Source organism: Marmota monax, unplaced genomic scaffold, assembly GCF_021218885.2.
Source record: "Marmota monax isolate L192 unplaced genomic scaffold, Marmota_monax_Labrador192_F-V1.1 WCK01_AAM20220418_F8-fsc00034, whole genome shotgun sequence".
Classification (NCBI taxonomy): domain Eukaryota; kingdom Metazoa; phylum Chordata; class Mammalia; order Rodentia; family Sciuridae; genus Marmota; species Marmota monax.
Genome location: NW_026693934.1, coordinates 354741 through 379306, shown reverse-complemented (window position 1 = coordinate 379306; position 24566 = coordinate 354741). Strand labels below are relative to the sequence as shown.

Genomic DNA, 24566 nt, shown 5'->3' with positions numbered 1-24566 from the left:
ATTTTTTTCTCTCCTTTAGAAATGTATGTTATGAATTATGATCATTGCAATAGAGCCAAGTATTCACCGGGCTGCAGCTAGATCTTTGTTTAGCAAGCATAAGCTCCTTGCCAGCTGCAAGCTGCAGCTGTCTGTCAGCATTTGTGAGGACAAACCACCCCACTATCCCTGATCACTTAGCCATAGACTACACACTGCCTCCTCAGATCTTCTCAGAGAATCCTTTGCATTTTCAAATTATGGGGGAGGGCATCAGTGCTTCTCACACACATTTTGAGGCAAATAGCTTAAAGCTTATGTCAAAATGATGCTTCTAATAAGAGGGTTCTTTCCCAAGAAAACTATTTTCTGAAAGACTAACTGACTTTGGCCTGACATTTCCTGATCTCTGATGTCCTGAAAAAGGCAAGGGAGGCTACAACTCTGACAACCAGCCCTTCCTCAGGACAGAATGAGCCAGGCAGAGAGTGCCAAGAGAATGGGCCCAAAGCCAGGCGCCTGTCTCAGAGCTAGAGAATGTGGGGTTGAGAAGGCCACAACCATGGGGTGAAGCCTGTGGAAGGGCGCAGACCAGGTTGCTGAACACCACCATTCTCCTGGGCCATGGCATGGGACAGGAGATGAGACTCAAAGGAATTCTACCTCAAGGAAATTCTCATCCACAATGTTTAAATAAACTTGGAACTTGTTTTTAAGAAGGGGCTTTGAAAGATTATATATTTTGCTGAATTAGAATTTGCTATCTTTCTTTTCTTTCTTTAGTTTCCAAGAATGTTCAGACTGGGCTAAAAACGGGCAACACCATACCAAATAGAATTAAAGTGTTTGTAGAGTTAGTCACAAGTTTCTCCTCTGTACAGCACAGAGGGGTCAGGTGAGTTATAAGGCTCATTTTTTTTTTTTTTAGTGTAATGACAATTTTAGGAATATGGAGAAATGTATACACAGTAAACTGTGAGTTTCTAAAAGGGTAAAAACTAGGACCGAAGGTTCTTTGGGCTTTGGGAAACTCCTATCACATTGTAGAAGCATGAAGGATGATCAGTCAGTACCTGTGGAAGGAATGTTTATGGTTTTGGTTTAATGACAATATTTTTTAAGGAAACAAAATAAATCTGGAATGTTTCCCATTTACCCCTTCACAGTGAAAACTGCTTTTTTGTTATGTAAGAGTATTGTTTCAATAAGGAATGTACCCTCTTGGGAAGAAAAGCACAATGTGAATTCAAAGTTATATAATTTACAATATGTAGCATATGCCCAAAGTTGGCCCAAGTCTCTCAGTGGGGAAATATTTCTAAGATTTGGGAGAAGATGCATACCTTTATCCCTTTGTGTGTGTGTATGTGTGTGTGTGTGTGTGTGTGTGTGTGTGTTTAGGGTTATGTATGTTTATGGACAGGAGAGCACTGACCCAATCACAAGTACTTTCTTTCCCACAACTTAAACATATACACAATACTTAAAATAGTTTCTTTGAGGACTAGAATCCATGAGAGTCACAGGGTCATTAAATAATAGCAAAGCTCTGTTAGTCCATGATCTTTCCCTATTCACAAGGATTGCAAAATAAAAACAAAGACTCTGCAAGGAATCAATATTTTCAAAAGGCATAGTAACTGGCAGGACAAGAGCATTTGGATTGCTAAGTGCCTTCACTTCTTTCCATGTCGCTGTTTGTTGCTGTGTTCATTGTGAAACCCTTTTGCTGGATGTGTTACATATGATGAGCTGGGGTGTTATAATAAACAGAGAGGAAGGCAGCAATAATGTATTTCAGTTAGGAAGAAGCACTTGAAAGAAATTGGTTTTGCTATACACATGATGTGAGCCAATCAATAGTGGTTTAGTCTGACAAGCACTGTCAATATCCATTGTCACAGTTCAGAAAGTCTTTAATGGATAGTTCTTCAAAAACCAATGATTTTAACACATGTTCAAAGTCTTGAAATGCACTATACCTGGCAGAAATTAATCACAGGTAATTCTTCGGGCTGTATACAATATTTTTAAAAGTTGAAATATAAATAGCAGTCAATTAAAATATACAAATATATGTATATACACATACACACACACAGCATTTAATGGTATAATCTAATAATACCAGATACATAATAAATGTTTAGTATATATTGGAAAAGTAAGAGGTACTGGGATGAAGGGTGAAGAGGTACTTTTTGTAATACCTGTTCTGTTTACCTAATGATTATTGCTACAGTGATAATGATACAGGTCAACAGTGGTAACCTTAAAATGAATAATAATTATTAGCATACTTATTATGCACTAGATCTTATGATAGGAGTTTAACTTACCCAGGAATCCTTGATACAGGAAATATTATCCCCATTTAACAGATTACAATATGGAGGCACAAATTTTTTTTTCATAGTTTGAACAAGATACCATGTTAAATGGTAAGAATTGAAATTCAAAATTCAAAGCCTACAGTATTCAAAAAAGTGAGTAAGAATGAGTGTGAGAGAAAGGATTTCTTAAAAATAGAATTAAAAAATGGAACTGGCACTAGCAATATGAAAATAGCCATATCAATGGTTCTTGCCTACTTTCCACATAAGTGCTGATAAGGGACTCTTGTACTCAGTCCCTATGAAGCAATCAGGAATAAAATAAGTTACTGAGTTCTGGGGTTCAGCATAGAGAACAATGAAATTTCCAGGTCTCACTGAGAGAAGTTTAGAGATGTGACTTATACTGTTGTGGGCTAAGTACATGTCTGTCTACAGAAAAGATACTGTGACTGCAATAAATATATTATATTATATTATGTATAATATATACACATATAACATATGAAAATAGCATATTATATAGTTTAGAGTGTAAGAAAGTTTTGTATGTTATATGTAATATTATATAAGTAATCTAAATATGTATTGATATGTAATAATGTAATATAATAATATATGAAAGACATTTATTTATATGTATTAATATAAATTGTTTATAATTCCATTAAATACTCAACCTCTTCCTCTTTCTTTTAACTATTGATTATTTGCTTTAAGTCATTTCTCTAGTTATCTGCACCACTCTTTATATATATTTCTATGTGGCTCAACTCTTGTGTGCGAAAAATTAAGGATACCTTATAACATACTCTTTTGTAAAGATACATTGTAGCCCTCTCAGGGCCTGGAGTTTGCAGATTTTTTTGTTTTGTTTTGTTTTTGGTAAGGTTACTGGTGATTGAACCCAGGCCTTGAGCGTGCGAGGCACGTACTTCATAACTGGGTTGCATCCCTCACCCTGAAATTGCATTTTTATACACATTTGTCCAGATGTATAAGCAAGTATAAACACAAACTCTGTGTGTGTGTGTGTGTGTGTGTGTGTGTGTGTGTTTATGTATGGAGAGAGAGAGAGAGAGAGAGAGAGAGAGAGAGAGAGAGAGAGAACACATGAGGCACAGTGGTTCACATCTATAATCCCAGCAGCTTGGAAAGCTGAGACAGGAGGATCATGAGTTCAAAGCCAGACTCAGCAATGATGAGGTATTAAGCAACTCAGTGAGATCCTGTCTCCTGTCTCTAAATAAAACACAAAATAGGGCTGGGGGTGTGGCTCAGTGGTTGAGTGCCCCTGAGTTTAATCCCCAGTACCAAATATAAAATAGATAGATAGATAGATAGATAGATAGATAGATAGATAGATAGATAGATAGATATCAGAGAGAGGGGATTTTAAACATGACCTAATTGAAATACTGCTCAACCCTGAAATACACAATGCTTCAAAAATGAATTTTATTTCATTTTCCAAGTTTGCTTATTGATTTTATAATAATACAGGTGCTATTTTCCTAGAATCTTGCAATCCTGATACTTCTAATTTGCAATTTTCATGCCCACAACTCTATTTTGGGAGTCTTTTTCCTCTGTTTATAGACTGATGTTGACATTCTCTATAAGGTTCTTTCCATTGTATTTCATTATGGACTATTTTCTGTCACTAGAAGAGTACCATTCCTATATTTAATATATGGTCTTTCTTCATGCAAAAGGTGTTTCTACTTCATAATACACTTCATCTGGATTGATGCTCTGTGTTATTTTTTTTAAGTAATTTACTTATCAAAATAGGCTACTGTCTTAGCTCAGTAACCACTTACTTTATTAGCAAATTTATCAACGTTTTGAGTAGCTCTTAAGTGACAAAGTTATACTAACACTATATCAAGTCATAGGAAACCAAGATAATAGATCTAATTCATAGAAGAATGTCTTAATGATCTGAATCTTTACATTTTACATTGTTACTGATTCTGTTTGAGGAAAAAAAATGTCACTATATGTGTTTTGGTTTGGATGTGAGGTGTCCCCCAAAAGCTCATGTGTGAGACAATGCAGGAAGGTTCAGAGGAGAAATGATTGTGTTGCAAGAGTCTTAAACCAATCAGTGAATTAATCCCTGCTGAAGTGGTAGGGTGTGGCTATAGGATATATATTCTGTATCTGGAGAGTAGAGTCTCTCTCTGCTTCCTGGTCACCATGATGAGAGCTGCTTTCCTCATACCACATACTCTGCCATGATGTTCAGCTTTACCTCAAGCCCCAGGGTTTGGAGCTTGCCTTCTATGGACTAAGACCTCTGAAACCATGAGCCCTCAAATAAACTTTTCCTCCTCTATAATTGTGCTGGTTGTATTTAGGTATATTTCTTCTTCTTTCCTTTTGTTTTTCTGAAAATACAGTATATCTATAACCTGCAATGAAAACATCTTTTTAAACCTTGGATCATAAAACAATACCAGATATATTTACAATGAAATGAAGGGTACATATTGTGACGATATGTTCAATATTGACAGTACAGCATGGAACTCATCATCATTGTCGTCACCAAAAGTATGCATTATATAACTCAAAGCTAGGCTAAATGCTGTAATAATTTGAACACAATGCCCTGGTTTATGGTATAGAAACACATTATCAACATAGACACACTTAAGGTATATTATGAACAAAATAAAAATATTATGCCTTTACATGAAAAAACAGTGAAGAATTTGAACATAAACAGATGAATTAATTAAATGTTGGAAGATATGGATACGAATATTACTGGAAAAAACAACCATGGAATTTCCATACCTCTAAATGATGGTTTGTCAGTTTTTTATTAACCCTAAAAGTGTAAAAATATGGTTAGATTGAGATTTGACTATTTAAATAATTTAACTAAACATTTTCATTGTATGAATTCTCATTTCTCCACAAATTGATAAATAGCATAAATATGGACCATTGAATATATAACATATGCATACCCTTCTGTCATGAATATAATCATCTATTTTGTATTTCTACAATGTCTAAGTGGGAATCAAGTGGTTAAACAAAGCACTGCTGTTAAAATGCCCTGCATTCTCTCTATTATTTCCAGATTTAATAATATTTGTGTTTCAAGTAACTTAAACTTTTAATAACTTAGTGTCATAAGCTGCTAGTTGGGGGTTGGAATTATGACTTCTGTTTACATCAAGCATATGAAATTAAGAGATATTAAATGATCAACAGTACATTAGTCCCAAGCCTATCATTTTTGTCCCCTTTAACAGAGGGAGTTCATGCAGTTTTTTTGGGCTCTGAAACTGCATGCTGGAGAAAGCAAAGCAGTATTTATTACAGTCCCATGAATTTGCCCAAGAGTGTATATTTCCTTGAAAAAGTCAGGCAAGAGGGTGAAGAGAAATTTAATAAAATTTATTTTTCTTTACAGTCCATTTTGAATAAGGTGTTCTTATTTAAGTAAGTTAGAAAGTGGTACAACAGGGTAATTCCAAATACAAGAGGGTTGCCTTGGAAAATATGAGTAGAGACAACTCAGTACTTTGTTATGTAATCCTTGTGAGAAGTGTTTTGGAATCTCTGGGGATAAAGAGCCTGACATAACCTTATTTTGTCATTTCTTTCTGGATCTCCTGTTCCAGACACCGCAGTGCGGTAAGATGACTGCACTAAGCAACTGCTGCTGGTTTCCCCCCAGTGTCCTCCTGGAACTGGATTAAAGTGCTGGGGGCTCTGAGCTGCTAACAAAACTCTCTCTATATACCTGATGTTGATCCCTATGTGCATCTTCACCAGGAAAGTGAGAGCAAGTAGCATAGGAGGCTGTTTGGGATAGCATTTCTGAAGGGTAATGACTCTGCTTTTCTTTAGCAGAATTTCTGAAACATTAGCTCTCCCAGAATTTCCAAATTGGAAAAAAAAAAAGAATAATAACAACATGTAATTGTAACATGGGAATACCGCAAGAACAGCAGTTTGGCAGGAAAAGGGAATATTTCAAAATAAGGTCCCCAGCAAGAAAAGTTCTGGCCGATGTACAATTGTGGATCATGTTATCCAAACTGTTGGATTCTGGAAGATTTGGGGGTTTTCTTTCATGGTTCCCATACCCTTAATAGAATGGTAGTACATGTACCTCATCCAAACAACTGTGTTGCTTCCCTTTCCATTCTTAACATAGGAAAATAAATATTCAAAGGCACCATTACAATATGCATTCCGACCTCCAGATGTGGTTTTAACACCCGAGTAGCTGTGTCAGGTATAAAGCTTGTGTTGGGCTGATGCCTATTCTCATATGTAATGCTATTAAATGAAGATCATCTTAGAAAGCCCACTATCCTAGCATCTTAGGAAGCCCAGGATCCTAACCCTTCTTAGTGAGAACAGCTTTAGCACCAATTAAATCTTTCAACTGGTTAAGAATGATGCTTAAAGTTAATGCTTTTGGCCTATGTGTGTTGAGACTAAAATTGCATATTGTTATTAAAGATTCTTAGTCTTTGAAAAAATATTCTATTTGGGCTTAAAAGAAAAGATCATCCATGGATTGAAAAAAAAAAAGAAAATCATAAAAAAATGTAAGTAAATTCTAGCAAACTTGAAAAGCTAGTACAATTCAGGTTAACTCTTCCTGGAGGTGAAAATAAGTACAATTAAGGGTGATTCCTCTAGTCTCCTATGTAAATCAGATTAAATGCTTTGGAATTTAAATGCATATCTCTTACAGCTCTTTTCGTTTTCAAATAAAAAGTTTAAATGACAAAGTTTAAATGAACTACTCATTGGCTTAACATAAATCTTTAAACTGCAGGAAGCTTCACCCTCAAAAAGTAGTTGAATCTCTGAGGAAAAAGAAAAGGCTGAATTCTATTTTTCATAAATGATGGATTATTGTACCACACTGTGTATTTTCCAGTAAAGTGTCCTTTTATTTGCACTGTGTGATTACAAGTTTCTAAAAGTATGTGTGGGGTCACTTGGGTGCTGTGGGAAAATGGAAGGAACACTGTTCTGTTAAAATCAGTAGTGAAATCAGAAGCAAACTATGTCCTGATTATCATAGGCATGTGTTTAAATTTTGCTTTCCTTAATTGGTTGTGTTGTATTTACTTAAAATGAACAATTTGGCAAGTTTTTCTCCCTTGACAACAGAAAAGCATAAACTGTTTTATAAGTTTGGCTGTTAAAAATCAGATTTGTAAACCACAATATTCGAAGATTTCTCTGCAGTTTTCAGGGACCCAGTGATGGACCTTGCTTTTTAACCATGCATTTCTTACATTTATATTTTGTATTTATAGAACTTTAAAATTATTTAATTAAAAACTGTTCCTTATATATATAGCCATACATTGAATTTACCTTCTGCATAACTCTTCTTAGAACAAATGAGCAGAATGAATGATGGCAAAGTCCTGGCAATTTGACTTGTCATCTGAGGATGATTATTTATGACAGCAGGAAATGGAAGTTGATGCTCTAGTCTGTCTTCAGGAAAGTCATCATTACAGGAAACTTCGAAGAATTTGACTATGCTAAAAAGCTGTACAATCATATCCAAGACTGCTAAGTTTCTTAGGACATGTGAAAAGGAAACAAGTTAAAGCGTTTAAAAACATATTTCCATTTCTTTTGAAAAGCCAGTGCACCTTACAGACATTTCTCATGTGTGGAGCCAGATGGTGGTATTGAAAACAATATAATATACATATATATCTCTCTAATTAAGAATACTATCACAGAATACCTCGGGGGTTCCAAAAAGATATAACTCACCACATAATTATTTTCATAATCTAGCATTTAGGCTGTGTCTATGTGTGTGTGTTTTAATTTGCAGAGTACTTCCTCATCAGATCATTATTCTAGCTCCAAAATGACCCAGAATTTCTTGGCAGTCTGTCATGGGAAATGACAAGGTCTTGAGGTTAGACCAGAAATAGAAAATTCTGGTAACCTGTAAAAACTTAGACTGATTGTTCCATACAATTCCAAAGATGGACTTGTGACCAGAAATACCCTGAGACACCTTTTTTTTGCAGGATGTTGTTTTCTACATCACTAGAACTCAGACCTGAGGGACTTTAACTACAGTTATCTGTTACAGCAGATTATAACACCACTGGTAGTCATTGTAATGGCTAGACCTACAATGAAAGTTGATAGGGTATCATGTAGGAATAGTATATTAATATGCTCAGAGTAGTTCTTCCAATCATACAATTTTGAAATAGTTAATTCCAGAATAATCATGATCCTGTAAAAGCAATTTTTGCTTTCTTGGGTAGTTTTTTGTTTGTTTGTTTATTTGTTTGACCTTTTTTTTTTTTTTTTTTTTTGGAACCTAGGAGGCTTTACTACTGAGCCAAATCCTCTTCTATTTTTATTTTGAGACAGGGTCTCATTAAGTTGCTTAGGGTCTCACTAATTTGCTGAGTTGCTTGCTTGGGTTCTAAAGGCACTTTTTCTCTGAGGTCAATTCATCTCTAGGATTCCTTAGTTCCTTATATTTCTATTATATGATTTATTGTAATTACATAGACCAGGTGCATTTTTATCCATACCAGTTAAACCCAGTACTGATATGTACATAGTAGGTCAACTTGTATTCATTTCTATCATCTAGCAACACTGCCTATTAATATAATGTGAGCCATATATGTAAAGTAAAATCTTCTGGTAGCCTATTTTAAAGAGTAAAAAAAAACCATTTTAATTCTATACTTCTTGTAGCTGAAAATATCCAAAATATTACAATTTAAACATAAATCACAAGATGCATGCCAAAACTGGGCTTGGAGGTACACACCTATAATCCCAGTAACTCTGGAAGCTTAGGCAGGAGGATGGCAAGTTCAAGGCCAGCCTCAGCAATTCAGCAAGGACCTAAGCAACTTAGTAAGACCCTGTCTCAAAATAAAAAAAAAAAATAAAAAGGACTGAGGATGTGTTCCTTCCATTTTCCCACAGCACCCAAGTGACCCCACACATACTTTAACAAACTTGTAATCACACAGTGCAAAAATTAACTAAGGGGGTGCAAAAATCACCTCCCAGTTCAGTCCAAGTACCAAAAAATAGAGATGCATTCCAAATGCTCAAGAGCCCCAAATGACTAGTAACTACCATAGTAGAGGGCATTGTCCAATGCAGTGCTTCTCCAGTGGTTTGAAGTTAAGGTCCTCTTAGAAAATAACAATATTTTTAAAACCCACTGAAAGAAATACATAAGACTCATAGTCAAAGTGTACAGAACTGCTCATGGTAATAAAATAGAATCACTGTGATTCTATTTTATTACCATGAGTGCTGAGTGCTGAGTACTACATAACCCATTCTTCAGACACACTAGTTGGGAAGTTCTAATCTATAGCAGTGAGTCCTAACTTTTTTCTAGCTGTAGATCCATTCACCTTGCTCACTTGTAATAGGTAATAGGTAAGAGTTGCCTATTACCAATTCATTTAATGAACAGATAGTTTATGATAGATTGGTGATAGATTGGGTATGTATTATGTGTATTATACATATGCTACTTATGGATTTCATTTTGCTTTTCACACTTCCTTTGCATTCTCCCAGTGTGCTGATAGATGGTTTAGCACCAATAAAAGAGAACTTAGTGGACTCTGTAACTTGTCCCATCAGTTTAAGGCAGCAATTCTCAATGGAACAATTTTGCATTCCTCCCAGGGCAAATTTAGAAATGTCTACAGACATTTTTGATTGTTTCAGCTGAGGCGGGTGCAACTGGTATCTTGTTGGATCGATACCAGGGAGGCTGTTCAACATTCTACACAGTCTGCCTGAGATAGCATCCTGCAAAAAGAACTACTTGGCCTAAAATATCAATAGTCAAGAAATTCTAGTTAAGATAATACAAAGTATGTTGGTTCTTGCGTTGTCTTGATTCAGTATAGCATAGCACCTAGTCCCATGTCTTATCCAAAACTCTGAATCTAATTTACCATTAAAACTCCACCCTTCTCCCAGTCAACATGCAGGTATGACTTTTCCTCCTTCTCCCCTTTCTAGCTTTATACTTCATCTTAACTGCCCATCTTGCTAACTCAAATTTACAACTGCTTTGTGATCCAAGCTGGGGGAAGGAGTTGCAAAATACCCACAATTGACCAATATTGGAAGACTTCTAACAGTCTGAGGCAGATTTTTGTAAAGGAGAACTGAATTTTTTAAAACAATACCTAATAAAGTGTCCCAAAATGTGAATTTGTTGAACAAGTGGGTTAAGAAATTAGAAACCCAGTTAGGATCTATTTTACCTTAGAGATACAACAAATTATAATCAGTAACTAATAATAAGACACCTTGAATGTGTACAGAATCTATGCTTAATGAAAATACAGATCTTATGTGTTATATTCCTCATTTAATTCACAGCCTGTAGCATGGAACCTGATGATCATTATTAAGACATTCAGCAAGTATTTGTTCAGGAATGAATTTGACACACTTATGAATTTGAAAATAAGGCTGAGAATAGGGAACTGATGAAGACATAGAAATGTTTGAGGGAAATATGTGTCCAGTTTTCACCTAAATTTTGTGGTAACGGAGCATCAATAATGAAAGTAACAAATATCAGCTTCCAAAATAAAGAAAATCAGTTTGTATTAACATAAAATAGAAGATTGACAAAATTATTTGGATAAACAGAGCCTTCAAAAATACCTGCATTACTCAGAGATAGTATATAATCAGAATTAATTGCAATTAGCAATGCTAAATCATTCCCTCCCAATTTAGATAATGAGTTTTAATCTAACTGACCATAATTTTGTGTTTAAACAGATATAAAATTATTTAGATAAAAGTTATTATGCTATATATAAAGGAATGAAAGTGAAAATTAATTGTGTATAATTGGAGCTACCCATACTCTGATTGCACCCTGATGTTGAAGTCATACTAATACTTTCATGTGGTCGAATTTTACTCATATGCTCTATATACAGAGAAGGGCCTGAGCTATTAATTCAGGTAGTTGTTCTATGACTACTGTTTTCTATTCATATTTGCATAAAGTAATAATCATAAAGGAGAAATTTACTGAGAGCCTCTGACTTTGTTTTTAATCTCCAGTGTTCAGACTACATCATAGTGCTTCTGATACAAGTGACAAAAACAGAGTTAAAAGCCGATTAAAGAAGTTTATTACCCGAAGACCTTCCCTGAAAACTCTGCAAGAAAAAGGACTTATTAAAGGTACAGAAGTTTTATACTTGTATTGTTACTGTGATAAGTGAATGTGCCTCCGTGTCCACAGCCAATCTGCTCTAAAGGAACATTAGGATAATTTATTCTTCTTAGGTTGCTTATTAAATTTTCTGTTCTATAACAGAGGAAAAAATAGCTGTCTAGAAAAGGAACCCTGAGAAAATAAAGATGGCCTCATGGGATCATTGAAAACAATTCCTAGTTTTGAACTCAGCAGATAGGAATTCTGTACCAGAAGCAGAATAGAAGTATCCTAGTGGGTGGCCTGGTCAAATGACTGCAAAGTCCCATGTGCCAGTACATCCCAGTGTAGTCCTGGTGTCCCTAGCATACCTAATAATAGTAGCCTCAGAAGTGTCCTGATTTGAACAATATTATTTAATCACCCAAATCAGAGTCTAAAATAAGTTCTAGGAATAAAGTCCGAGGCAAACTATTGTCATAAAAATATGACTACAGTCTACTAAAGGGCCAAGAGCTCAATGTAAACTGAAATAATGAGATAATTTTGTAAATATATCCAAGGTAGAGAAAAATATCTGTACCAAATCATCCTTTTCACTATAAAAACATAAAATAAAAATCATGGTCCCTGGCATTAGAAGTAGTTAGAATTTAGACCTTGACAATTATTCTATTATGCATACTGACTTTAAACAATTTATGAACTTTCTGAGCCTCAGCTTTCCCATCTGTTAAATGGAAATACTGAGAGCACATTTGGCTCACTACACATCGACTTCATACAATAATATACTAGTGTAATGTACTAGTATCTTCAATTCTACCTTAGACTTTATCCTGTAGATTTTTATTTTCCTTCGGAAGGATTCAGTTGTAGATTACCTGCCATCTTGAAATAAAACTAGATTAGCAGCACAAACAATCCCAATTTTACATAAATTCTAATTTTTTCACGACTATGGCAAAATAAAAGGGTTTTTAATTCAGTGATAGGGTCTAGCTCCAATCAAAATGCTAAAGAATTAATAACCCTTGACAGTTCCCTAGAATTGGTCTCAGAAAGCAGCAGAGGAACTAGATGCTTAATGCAGTCTTCATACTGATGCAATGGAACCGCTGAACACACTCTAATGCATTCATTTCCTATCTCAGAGTTCCATTAAATTTTCACCATAGCTGACCAATGAGTCAGTATTCATTAGTAGGGCTATGGAAAATCTATGTGAAATTCTGATTTGATAAGCTTCCATTGTTGTCTTCTGTGGAATTTTTTTTCCAAATACAGATCAAGTTATGCAAATGTAGTCACTTCTTGGACTTGTTTCAAATTTAACTATGAACTTTTCTCAAGGCTTTCACTGAGATTTTTTTTTTTTCAATTGAGTAAAAGGCACTGACCCAATTTTTAAAAGGATCTGGCCAGTCAAATTTAGTAATTTAGTCCTATTTATTATTGCTATTATTGTTTAAAGCAGAGATTTAGAAAAAAATCAGTAAAGAAAAATCACATGAAATAAATTGATGATTAATGTTTAAATGGTTAAATTCCCCCAAGCAAAACGACTCACAAAGTTATTTACATTACTGTAGGGTCAGCTGCTATACTAATTTTCATTTTCACCAAGAGTGTATAAGAGTTCCTTTTCCTTTAAAATTGATCTGCAGTGCATTTGGCTAAAGAATCTGAGTCATATTTTTTTTAAACTGCCTTATCTTTCAGATCTGGATAAAAGGCCTCCATTGCCAAAGATAGGAAACTATGCTTCCCAGTTTGGGCCCTGCAGTTATGCTTCCTGCAGGTCCATAACTGTATTCCTCTTTTTCTTTTATTAACAAGCAATAAGTGTATAGATTAGTGGGTTTCACTGTGACATTTCCATATATGTATATATCACACACTGATATTGTCCATCCTCTGTCCCCACTCCCCTGATCCCTTCCTAGTCCTTGTTATACTTTCAGGTCTATTTTGTCGGGGGTTCCATAACTGAGAGAAAATATATAATACATGTCTTTCTATGTCTGACTTACTTTGCATAGCAAGATGACCTATAGTTTCATATATTTTCCTGCAAATGACAGGATTTCATTCTTCTAATGGCCGAATAATACTCCATTGTGTATATATATATATATATATATATATATATATATATATATACATACACAATTTTCCTTATCCGTATATCTATTGACTCATTTATCTGTAGGCTGATTCCATCTTGACTATTGAGAATAGTGCTGCAATAAATGTGGGTATGGTGGTGCTTCTTTTGTATACTAACTTCATTTTCTTTGAATAAATACACAGGAATGGCATAGCTACATGATATGGAAGTTCTATTTTTAGTTTTTTCAGGACCTCCATACTGTTTACCATAATGGCTATGCTATTTTACACACCCACGGAGAGTGTTTGAGGGTTACTTTCCACTACATCCTTGCAACACGTGTTGCTATTGTTATTTTGATAATGGGCATTCTAACTGAAGTGAGATGGAATCCCAATGTAGTTTTCAGTTGCATTTCCCTAATGGCTAAAGATGGTGAACATTTTTTTCATGTATTTCTTGGCAATTTGCACTTCTCCTGAGAAGTGTCTATTTAAGATCAAAGTGAGCCAAGTATTGCCAGTGTCTCATGCCTGTGATCCCAGCATCTCAGGAGGCTGAGGCAGAATTGTAAGTTCAAGACCAGCCTCAGCAATTTAGCAAGGCCCTACACAACTTAGCCAGACCCTGTCTTAAAATAAATATTAAAAAGGGCCAGGGACTTGGTAAAGTGCCCCTGGGTTTAATCCCCACTACCAGGAAAAAAAAAAAATCTAAGTGTGTGCTCTTTTATACAGTAGTACCAAGAATTTGAGAGAATTGAGCTTTGAATTCAGCCAGGCTTCACTGATTACCCATGTGGGGGGCAGGAATGGCTGTACTTAATAAAACCCATCAGACTCATGTCCACAAAGAACATTATATAAAAAATGCCCTGATATCACACAATTTAAATTAAGTCACAAACCCTTTCTTCAAAACCTAGTTTTTGGACTTATGGAGACTTGGCCAATTTGGGATTGCAGTTGCCAGAATCTAGATCAGAAAACTGTCCCTCAATAGTGTCATGTTTTCTAAATTCTTTAGTAAGACTAATGGCAAGTATACATTGTAATGCCAAAAAAAGGATGGTGGAGGTGGTGGTGGAGATCCAGCAGATATTTCTGATTGGTAAATGGAAAGAAATCATTGTGTGTGTGTGTGTGTGTGTGTGTGTATTGGGGGCAGTAAAGCCATGTTTCCTCTACAAGGAAAGAGAGTGTGAAACCATTCCATGTTTCTTCATGCCTTACATACTGAAGTTTCTACACATTACAGTCATAAATACTGTCCTACATAGGGAAAGGAAGATGTTACTAAGTCTAGCTTTGTTTGCAATAAATATCCCAAATATTATTCATTTGCCAGAAGTCTAGAGTGAAAAAAAAAATATTAGTTATGTTATAATTCAGATGTGAGGTGTCCCCCAAAAGCTCACATGTAGGTTCACAGGAAAAAATGATTGGGTTTTAAGAATCTTAACTCAATCAGTGAATTTATCCCTTGATAGGAATCAGTTGAGTGGTAACTGAAGTGCTGGGGTGTGGCTAGAGGAGGTGGGAATCAGGATATGGCTTTGGATATATATTTGTATCTGGCCAGTGGTATCTCTCTCTCTCTGCTTCCTGATCACCATGATGTGAGCTGCTTCCCTCTTCCACACTCCCCTGCCATGATGTTCAACCTTGACCAGAGAAATGGAGCCAGGCTTCTATGGATTAAGACATCTGAAACCATGAACCCTCAAACATTTCTACAATTGTGCTAGTCAGGTCCTTTAGTCACAGCAGAAAGAAAAAAAAAACTGACTAAAACAGAGAATCTCTGCCTCCTGAAGTTGTGTAGACTTAGGTTTGTGTTCCCTTATTTCTCTGCTTTCCTATCCATTTTGGATCACTTAATGATCCAAAATGGCTGCTTGAGTTTCACCCACCATGACCATGTTATGGTTTCGATATGAGGTATCCCCCAAAAGTTCATGTGTAAGAAAATGCAAGAAGGTTCAGATGTGAAAAAGAATAGATTATGATAGTTGTAACCTCACTGATATGGATTAACTGGTTGATAACTATAGACAGGGATGGTGTGGCTGGAGGAGATAGGTCACTGGGGAGTGGGACCTTAATAGATCAGGTGGGTGTGGCAATCATCCTGCCACTGCAGTGACAGTCTCTGGAAAGCTCCCTGAGTGCATTTATGTTTGCCAAGGGGATGACAACATTTGTATATGTATCATTTTACTACATTGACCATCTCACTGGAAACACAACTTAAATCAGTTTAATTTGGAGATTATAGGCACAAGGGTACACTTTAGGATAGTAGGTGTGCTTGTACACATCTTCTACATAAGTCAGTTTGGCTAACACTAGCAAATTATTACTTCAGTTCCCAAAGCAAGTAATCATTCAAATAATAGCACTGACTTCAAAAAATGGACATACTCAAAAATATAGTTTTTAGAAAAGATAACAACTTTTTTATCTATGAATACCATTTCCAAATATCAAAAGAAATAAGATTGTATATTTGGAAAGTGGTTTTATTCATCTTAATATGAACAAAACCCATGACATTAGTGGAAACTGAAATTACTGTCATACTAGTTCAATTTTTAATCAGTATATTGTAAAGTAGACAATCTACTTAAAGATTCAGAAGTATATGGTAAAAAGCAATGTTTTCCAGCCTAGTCCCAGTTTTGCTCTGAGGAGCCACCACTTCGGTTTCTACTTTTAGCTCTCCTAGCGGTTGGCTCCATATCTATACTATCTAGGGTGCAGCGTGGTTTGTGTCTGTCAGTGTCTTTCTTTTCTTTAATGCTATAATATCATAATTTATCAGTCTTAGACATTAATTCATATTTCTGATGTAATAGGAATGAACTGGACTCAATTCTACCATGCCTCCTCTCTACTCCTCCTCAAATACACATGGTCAGAACAGCTGGTCTTACTGTCTCCCCTCTGTCTTTTCTATCATACTTCTCTATCATAAAAATTTATACTACTTCATTTAACTCTATAATCATAATTCTTTAGTAGGTGCATTCAAAAAGTTATTTTTTTAAAAAAATTGATAATGGCATATTCATGTAAAGTTGTTTACTTGAAGTGCTGTTAGACTTCCTTCTCTGTTCTTACAATATCATAACCCCTGTGACTCTCAAAAGTAATTCCCTGATCATGGTGAAAAAGATGCTCCTATATTTCACATGTGAGAGTCATATTAATAATGTTATTCTAATTTAAACCCACATCTAAGATTTTTTCCGTATTTTGGATCAAATTGTGAACAAAAACAATAATCAACTTTACTTGGAACATACAAATATGAGAGAATCTTTGTCCAAGAAATATGGGATTAATATATCTGTAAGTCCAAAGTTGTAATTTATGGGTGTATAACAAGGAATGATATTCCTACTTTCAACTGCAATGCTCCACCATTCACTTAAAATCATATCATCTTTTAGCTTGGTTCATTTTTTGATTATAACATTCTTGTACAAATTTCCTCCCCAACAGAGTTTTATTTTATTTTTTCATGTTCTCTAGGTCTTTATGTCATCAAATGCTTTCATCTTCCCAGACTAGTCTTCCATGTTCTGCTCTTTTTTTCCCTTGAAGATCTTCTAATGTTTTTCAATCCTTATTCCAATCTGGATTGGTTACTTTCCAGGGTTGTTACCCTGTGATTTCCTTTCACTGCTTTTCAGCTGTATTTGCTGTCTTCTGAATCCATGGCTTTTACTTCTCATTTAAATACCTTCTACTCTGTGACAGGCTCCTTTAATGTGTTTAGAAAACCTGAGACCTCATAGGTCAGAAAATATCTTCAGTATGCCCACATACTTGATCAATAATTTAGTTGGTTGTTAAATTCCTTTGCATTTAGAAGATAGACTTGCATGTTTCAGTCATAACTGTTCCATTTTTATACACTAATGGTTACTCTGAATTTTTTTTCTCTCAAAATCATTGGCTATTTTGGATTTATTTTGAGATTTTGTCATCAAGATAATGTATGTAGTTAACAAAATTTTTAAATCTATTCTTAGCACTTAATTTCAAGAATTATGACTCTTAAAAAAAGAATTATGACTCTCTGATGGTATAGGTGACACACACCTATGATCCCTCTTACTCAGGAGGATGAGGCAGGAAGATCACAGATTCAAGGCCAGCTTCTGCAACTTAGTGAGGTCCTGTTTCAAAATAAAATATAAAATGATCTGAGGATGAAGGACAGTGGTAGAGCTCTCCTGTGTTCAATTTTCAGTATTGGAAAAAAAAAAGTAGTATTTTTTTTCAACTATGTAATTTTTCTCCATTTTTGTTTGTTTGTTTATGTTGATATGTTTCTCTGCTGTGCTTTCTCTTTTGAGGTATTTATTAGGTAAATATTAAATTATCAGAATGGATTATTTCATTCAATCTTATTATTCTCATATTCTGAAAGAATTGTTTTATCTCCCAATCTTTACATTAATTTTCTTATTTTATCAATAATATTTTCAATTATTTTTATTAAAGAATGATGCTCCACATAGATTAGGTGGAGCTCTAAATGCATAAGTAGAGCTTTATCAATGAGATGGTTTTGCTTAGGGTGATCTGTCAGTGGCTCCAACACCTTCCTCAAATGTCATGTATTTCCAAGCAATGCAGAATACCCTTTAGACTCTTGATACATGGAATGAATAACTCTGATGACAGAAAGTTTTAAACTTTATTTTATGGTTAAGAAAATTGAGGGGCTGGAGTTGTGGCTCAGCAGTAGAATGCTCACCTAGAATGTGCGAGGCACTGAGTTCATTCAATCCTCAGCACCACATTAAAAATAAATAATAAAATAAAGGTATTTTTTTAAAAAAGAAAGAAAAAGAAAATTGAGGAGGAAAAAAAATAGTGTATTTGGAAGTAATTTGAGAATTCAACCAAGGCAGGTTTGACACTGGATTTTTTCAATTATCAGCAACCTAACTTAATATATGGCTATTTGATTTCCCCCCTATGATATGTACTTAATTGAGTTTAGTTTAAATGATATACAAAAAGAACCTCTCTTAGTGCCCAGCTTATTTTTGCCATTCAACCACTGGTTTCTCCCTTTCTTCATTTCTTGATTCTCCTTTCCTTTCGTCTTTTTTTTTTATTTCATCTTCCCTTTCTTCTTTCCAAAATTTATTTCTTTCCTTTCTTTTACTCTTTTTTCCTTAGTGTTATAGAGGAAATTATAATCAAGATGACACTAGGAAACCATTATCCCAAGTATTAGTTTAAAATTTGAGAAATCAATCCACGCATGTGTCTAGGAAAGGCAGAAATAACTCACACACTTCAAGGAAAGTGCATTAACAAGTCGAGATTGGATTATATTTATCTTTTTGGTAATTTGTATTATGGTACTCTTCATACATCAATGGACATGAGCTCATTACTCTCACTTACATAGTGTCACAGAGTTGCTGGAATATTTAAGTAATTACCCAACAGACACACAAATTATTTAAGGTTTCTGTCAAAAAAAGAAAATAATGTTTTTGAATAACTATAGTACTTTTGTAAAATGTGTCAATTATATTGAGAAGCAAAGAAAAAAATTTCACTCACATTGCAGATACAAGTTATCAGGCCTAAACTTTCTGCAAAAAGTCATGTTTATGAATAGCAAAATTATTAAGAGGAAAGTATTTTTAAATAATTCATTAAAGCTAATGTATGACAGTATAACCTTATTGTCACACTGTTAATTTAAGCAAAATATATATATGCACAACAGTGCAATGTAGCTTTGAGTAGAGACATGCTCCAACTTTGTCAGTGGATCAGTGTTAGTCTGAGAATAACTTTATTTGAATTTATATACTAGGCCATGGGTCTATCATTGCTAGGGCCTGAAATACTTCCACAATATGCACTAATGTGCTTAAAAATATCTTGTAAATCTTCTTTCTTTAAACTTCTTTATGGTTTATAAGTGAACTGTGATCCTTACGTGTGAGCTATGTCATGATTTAATATTAGCCAAAATTAATAGTCAACCTTAAGCTTCTTTATCTTGGCCTCAAAGCTTCCTGGTTCCTTTGCATTAGCAGTTCCCAGGCAGTTTCTGTTATTTAAGGGCTCCTGGAGCAAATGTGTTGGTAATAGAGTACCACATAGCCATCTTTGGTTCAATAATAAAATACAGGTCACTGTGAGAGACAGAAAATGTTGGGGCAAAGTGCACCTGGGTAACAGGTTAAGCCTGTGTCTTTTAAAAGCCTGTTATCCATGGAGGAAATGATCCAGGTCTTATGAGATATTAAAAGCAGATTAACTTTGGAGCAATGAAAGAAAATGAGGTCCAGAAATGGGACTGTATTAGGTAAGGGGTAAAAATGATCCAAAATAACAAGTTGGTTTCCCCATGGTTCAAGAATTTATTTTCATATGGGAAGAGACCTTTTTATATAGACATTAGTTGGAATATAAAATTGAGATGGTGACTTACATGTATAATAGGCCCTCCAATGTCCATTCATTCTGCATCAGTGGATTTCAAAGAATTGAAAATATTAGACAAAAATTAATGTTTTGTTTTTAGTTACATGGCATGTAAATCCCATTACTAGCTCTTGCCCTGGAAGTAGGTGCTATCTTTTTACATACTATGGACCAGAGTTTTGGTATACCCTACATGGTTATTCAAATTCTGATGATAATTCAAAATATTGTATTTGAAATTTCCAGTTTGAGGACTTTCAGATTGTCATAGAAGTAAAAGAAATAGACATGTACATCAATAAGGAACAGAAATAGGTGGAGGCAGGCCTGCTTTCAACATGTGAATATGGACTATGTTTTAAACATATCCTGTACATTAAGTCTGATCTTGTGTGTGTGTGTGTACAAAAGATACAAAAACTTCCTCCTTTTCCACTTCTAACATTGGACAAGCCATAATGACTAATGCTCTCCAAAACATGTATTTTCAATCAGCCACAAGTGACTATAAGTCAGGTAAATTGATGTTTGCTTCTGGTGTCAGAAGGCTGCTACCCTGGAGAAGTGGTCCATGACCATTTTAATTCTCTAATCACATCCTGAGCCTTTCCTCTGTGAAACCACTAAAGAAAAAGATGCAATGCCCTTGTTAGAACTCAAAAGAAGTCCTGTTTTAAAAGTTAGCATTTATTATTGATGTCCTGCTGTTTTCCTGCAGGTGTTTTCATCCCACATCCTGCAACCTCCCCTTGTGACACCTAAAGTCAGCTTTGCAGACAATGGGAGCTTCTTCAGCCTAGTTCTTATTGGCTTTTCTGGATCTCTGTAGATGCTGTGAACAGAATCCAAACTTGGTGCAGATATTGACTATTTCTCTTATAATTTTTATAATTCTATACTTCACACAAAGTGCAGGCTGATGATTTCATGTTATGGGAAGGTAGGCAATTCAGGGAGATTAGAGCAGAACTTCATCCTGTCCTAGAAAATGATAATTTGAACAAATGTGTAAATAAATGCTTCATATGAACTGAGACATTGAACTTACCGTGGCATTCCAGACAGGAGGTCTGATGCCTTCCTCACTCCTGGCATGCGTGGGATTTAAGAGCCCATGTCCTGTGTATGTTGAGGGTATCTGTGGGGATGGTGCAAATCAGACTTTCTACAGCCAGCTCACCTTACCAGAACCACACTCAACAGATGTGTTAGACTGTAACCAGCAAGGAAATATTAATGTCAACATTTCATTTTGACATATTCTAAGATTCAGAGAATGCTGTTTTGTGATGTTTAGTATCAATGACAATTTGACCTATGAATCTTTTCTCCCAAAATTTATGTCTATCATAAATAACAGTATTTCATCAGTTTACAAGGACGAAAATAAAAAAAAATGTATGTCATTTTATTGGGGGGGCTCAAATTTTGTTCAATATAAAAATATCTCCCTGGTGGCTTGTTATACCTACCTGATTAGTGATAGTAAAAATCAACTAGTCCCAAGCTGTTAGTGATAGAATGTGCCTGTGATTTCTACTACCTGGGAGACTGAGATTGTAGGATTGCTTAAGTCCAGAAGTTCAAGGCCAATATGGGCAACATAGTGAGAACCCATCTCAAAACAAAAATGATAGCAATCAAAAAATAACCCCTGTTGAATTTAATCATTAGTAAAAGAACTCCATGTTTCCTGTATTTTCTGTTTGTTTATTTTTTTTCCCTATGGGAGGGAAGAAGGAGTCTGTATCAGAATTTGGAGAATTACAATTTGTTATCTGTCCATGTTAGTCAAATTGCAATATGGAAAGGTGTAACTAACAACTTTTCTTTGAAACTGAGTATGTTGCACTAAGTATATTTTATCAAAGCATTTTCTGGGGCAACAGATCTGAAAAACATAAACTTTATGTAGTATTGCTCCTCCTTAGATATTTCCTTTTAATATGTCCTTTCTTTTTGAAGATAAAATAGAAGAAGTACATGAAAGAGTCCTGGGAATAGGCATCCATGTCATAAACACCCTCCTCCCTCTCCTCCCCATCCAGGGCTCCCAGCCCCTGAAATTTGGAAATGATTTGATTGAAGTGATGACTACCTTGATCTTGTTTGAATATTCCTCCTTCTTCATTGTCTTCTCTCTATGGGAGGCAAAAGTCCTGTCATAGAGTCACTCCTGGGAGGGAAGGAGGTATTTCTAGCAACCATATTTTCCAAACACAAAATTGAGACACATGGCTTGACAGTGACATAATATTTGAAGTAGGACTGGGCTCAAAGATCCAGAACATATGGTTGAAAGAGTTTTCTTATAAAAAGCAACCATTTAAGACACTTTCTAGATTCTTATACACTAAAATCACATTCCCCCATCTTTTTTATTCTTATTAAAAAATATAACCCACAAATCAGAAAACTGACCAGTTTTCTTTCAAACCTATTTCTCTGCCAGCTTGAGAACCACCCTTTGACTAGAAATCTAAATGCACAGCCATCAAGGAAGAAATGCAAACCAGACTGCCAAACATATTATGAATATATTGCTCTTCTTAAAAATGCTAGTTGGTTTTTCATACTGGAGTATTGACTAACTGTCTGTGTTTGATGTATGGTTTACCAGCCTGATGTCGACTTATGGTTAGAGCTTAACTTGTTAGTTCTGCTTTTGCAGCCAATTCAGAATAACTACAGATGCCTCGAGATATTAAAATTGACTGCTCAAATGGACTCAGTGTGGGAGTTTCATTGGTTTTAAATTGATAACAGCTGAAAGAGTGAATGATTAAAGTGTACATGGGCAGAGGACACAGCTCTTTCATAGGAACTCTTGTGAACAGACTCCAGTAGTGTGGGAATTTTTTCTTTCTTTTTCTATTATAGTTATGGCTAAGCAATCTGGGGTTAAATTTTAAAATTGTGTAGGAATATTTGAAAGCCAAGAGGAAAAAAACTAATTCCTGAGAAACTGAGATAAATTCTGATGAAGTGGGTTTCTAATCTGTAGGGAATATTTAAAGTTAAGTAGAATTCCATAAGGTGGTAATTGTGTCTATTTCCCAGGCATTTGAGTTAAATAAGCTGTATAGGAAGCATAAACTGTCATAATAGAAGGATTGAAGTGTTGTGTGTATCTCTTTCTTCAACTCATAAAAACCAGAGCTCCAAAGTGCCTTATCACAGACAAGTCAAATAAGGCCCCTTCTCTGCTTCCTTATTCTCCTGGGAACATTTATTGTTGTCTTCATTATTTAAAAAGATATTCTGAATACTTTCCTCTCACACAAGAAAAACAAAATACAAAAGAGAAATAAGAAAACTTTTCTCCCCCTCCCCAAATCAGCTATTCTTTTTATAAAGCAGGTTTTGTGAAAATGTACTTTCACAATTTAATAGTAGCTTAGGGAAAGGGCTCAGTAAAGAAAAAAAATTCAGAGAAATTTAAAGTTTATAAAAAAGAAATATCTTTTTATATTACATTCCTTCTTCAACTTTTTTCCCAAGAGTTCAGTGCCCTTCCTACACAACACTATGACTTAAGTCTGCTCTATTTTTAAATGTCTCTAAATTGTACCTTTGCTATCCCATTAAAAATATTAGGATCACTTTATAAAGCTAGCTGATGGAGAACATTAATCTATAATAATTAAACTGGGATTTATTGGAGAAATACAAAGCCAAATATCATGTGCCCATTTCCCATATTGAGTTTTAAAAGGAAAATGGAAAAAAAAGTTCCTGTTAGCATATCCCCAAATATGTAGTAAATATTGTCCTCTTGTTAATAAAAATTAGTGGAATAAGAGATTTTGATATATTTGACAATAACATCATGGATAGTGGTATGTATTTTTAGATGTTAGCAAATCAAATTATAAATAATGGCTTGATGTGAAAACAAAATAAATTGTGAGTATTCTGTTCCATGTTTACAAGAAAATTTGTTATGCATTTACTGGTTTGAACTTTGCCCCAAAGTATAACCTGTACACCTGAACTGAGTCTTGACACTGCCCCCTATGGCACCTTCCTGAGATACACAGAATCACTGAACCAGGTTTTGTTTGTGTCTGTGCAGATAGCCTTTAAGACCCTACTATAGAGTTGATGTTTACAGAAGATGTAACTCTCTCAGAAATGAAGAGCAGAAGAGAAGTTTCATTCTCTTTCAACATGTTTCTTATCCATATTAGGAGGGAAATTTTATAGGAGATGTCATCCAAGTTAAACACATGTGAGAACCATTAACTTGAATATATCACTTCTAATATGTTCCTTTGAACTTAGATCTCAAAGTCTTAGGAGTAAAAGATGAAGCCGGAAGAAGCCTGGCCTCAGTTAACCTCACCATGAAGGAATCTATCTGACAACTAGAGGCTAAGACATAAGAAAGCAGATAATCTGAAAATAACACTTTAAGGATATCTTAATATCTGGAAATTCCAAATCATCTAAGTGTCAGAAAAGAC

At 34.9% G+C, this 24566-nt stretch overlaps 1 protein-coding gene across 3 annotated transcripts in view; it reads left to right on the top strand.

Annotated features, from left to right (window-relative positions):
- Arhgap15 (Rho GTPase activating protein 15) overlaps positions 1-24566 on the top strand; it is a 619786-nt gene that overhangs the window by 349458 nt on the left and 245762 nt on the right. For all 3 annotated transcript variants that reach the window (XM_046463726.2, XM_058585366.1, XM_058585365.1), the window contains exon 9: positions 11421-11543. In XM_046463726.2, coding sequence (XP_046319682.1) covers positions 11421-11543 — 123 coding nt within the window. The remainder of the gene's footprint in view (positions 1-11420; positions 11544-24566) is intronic.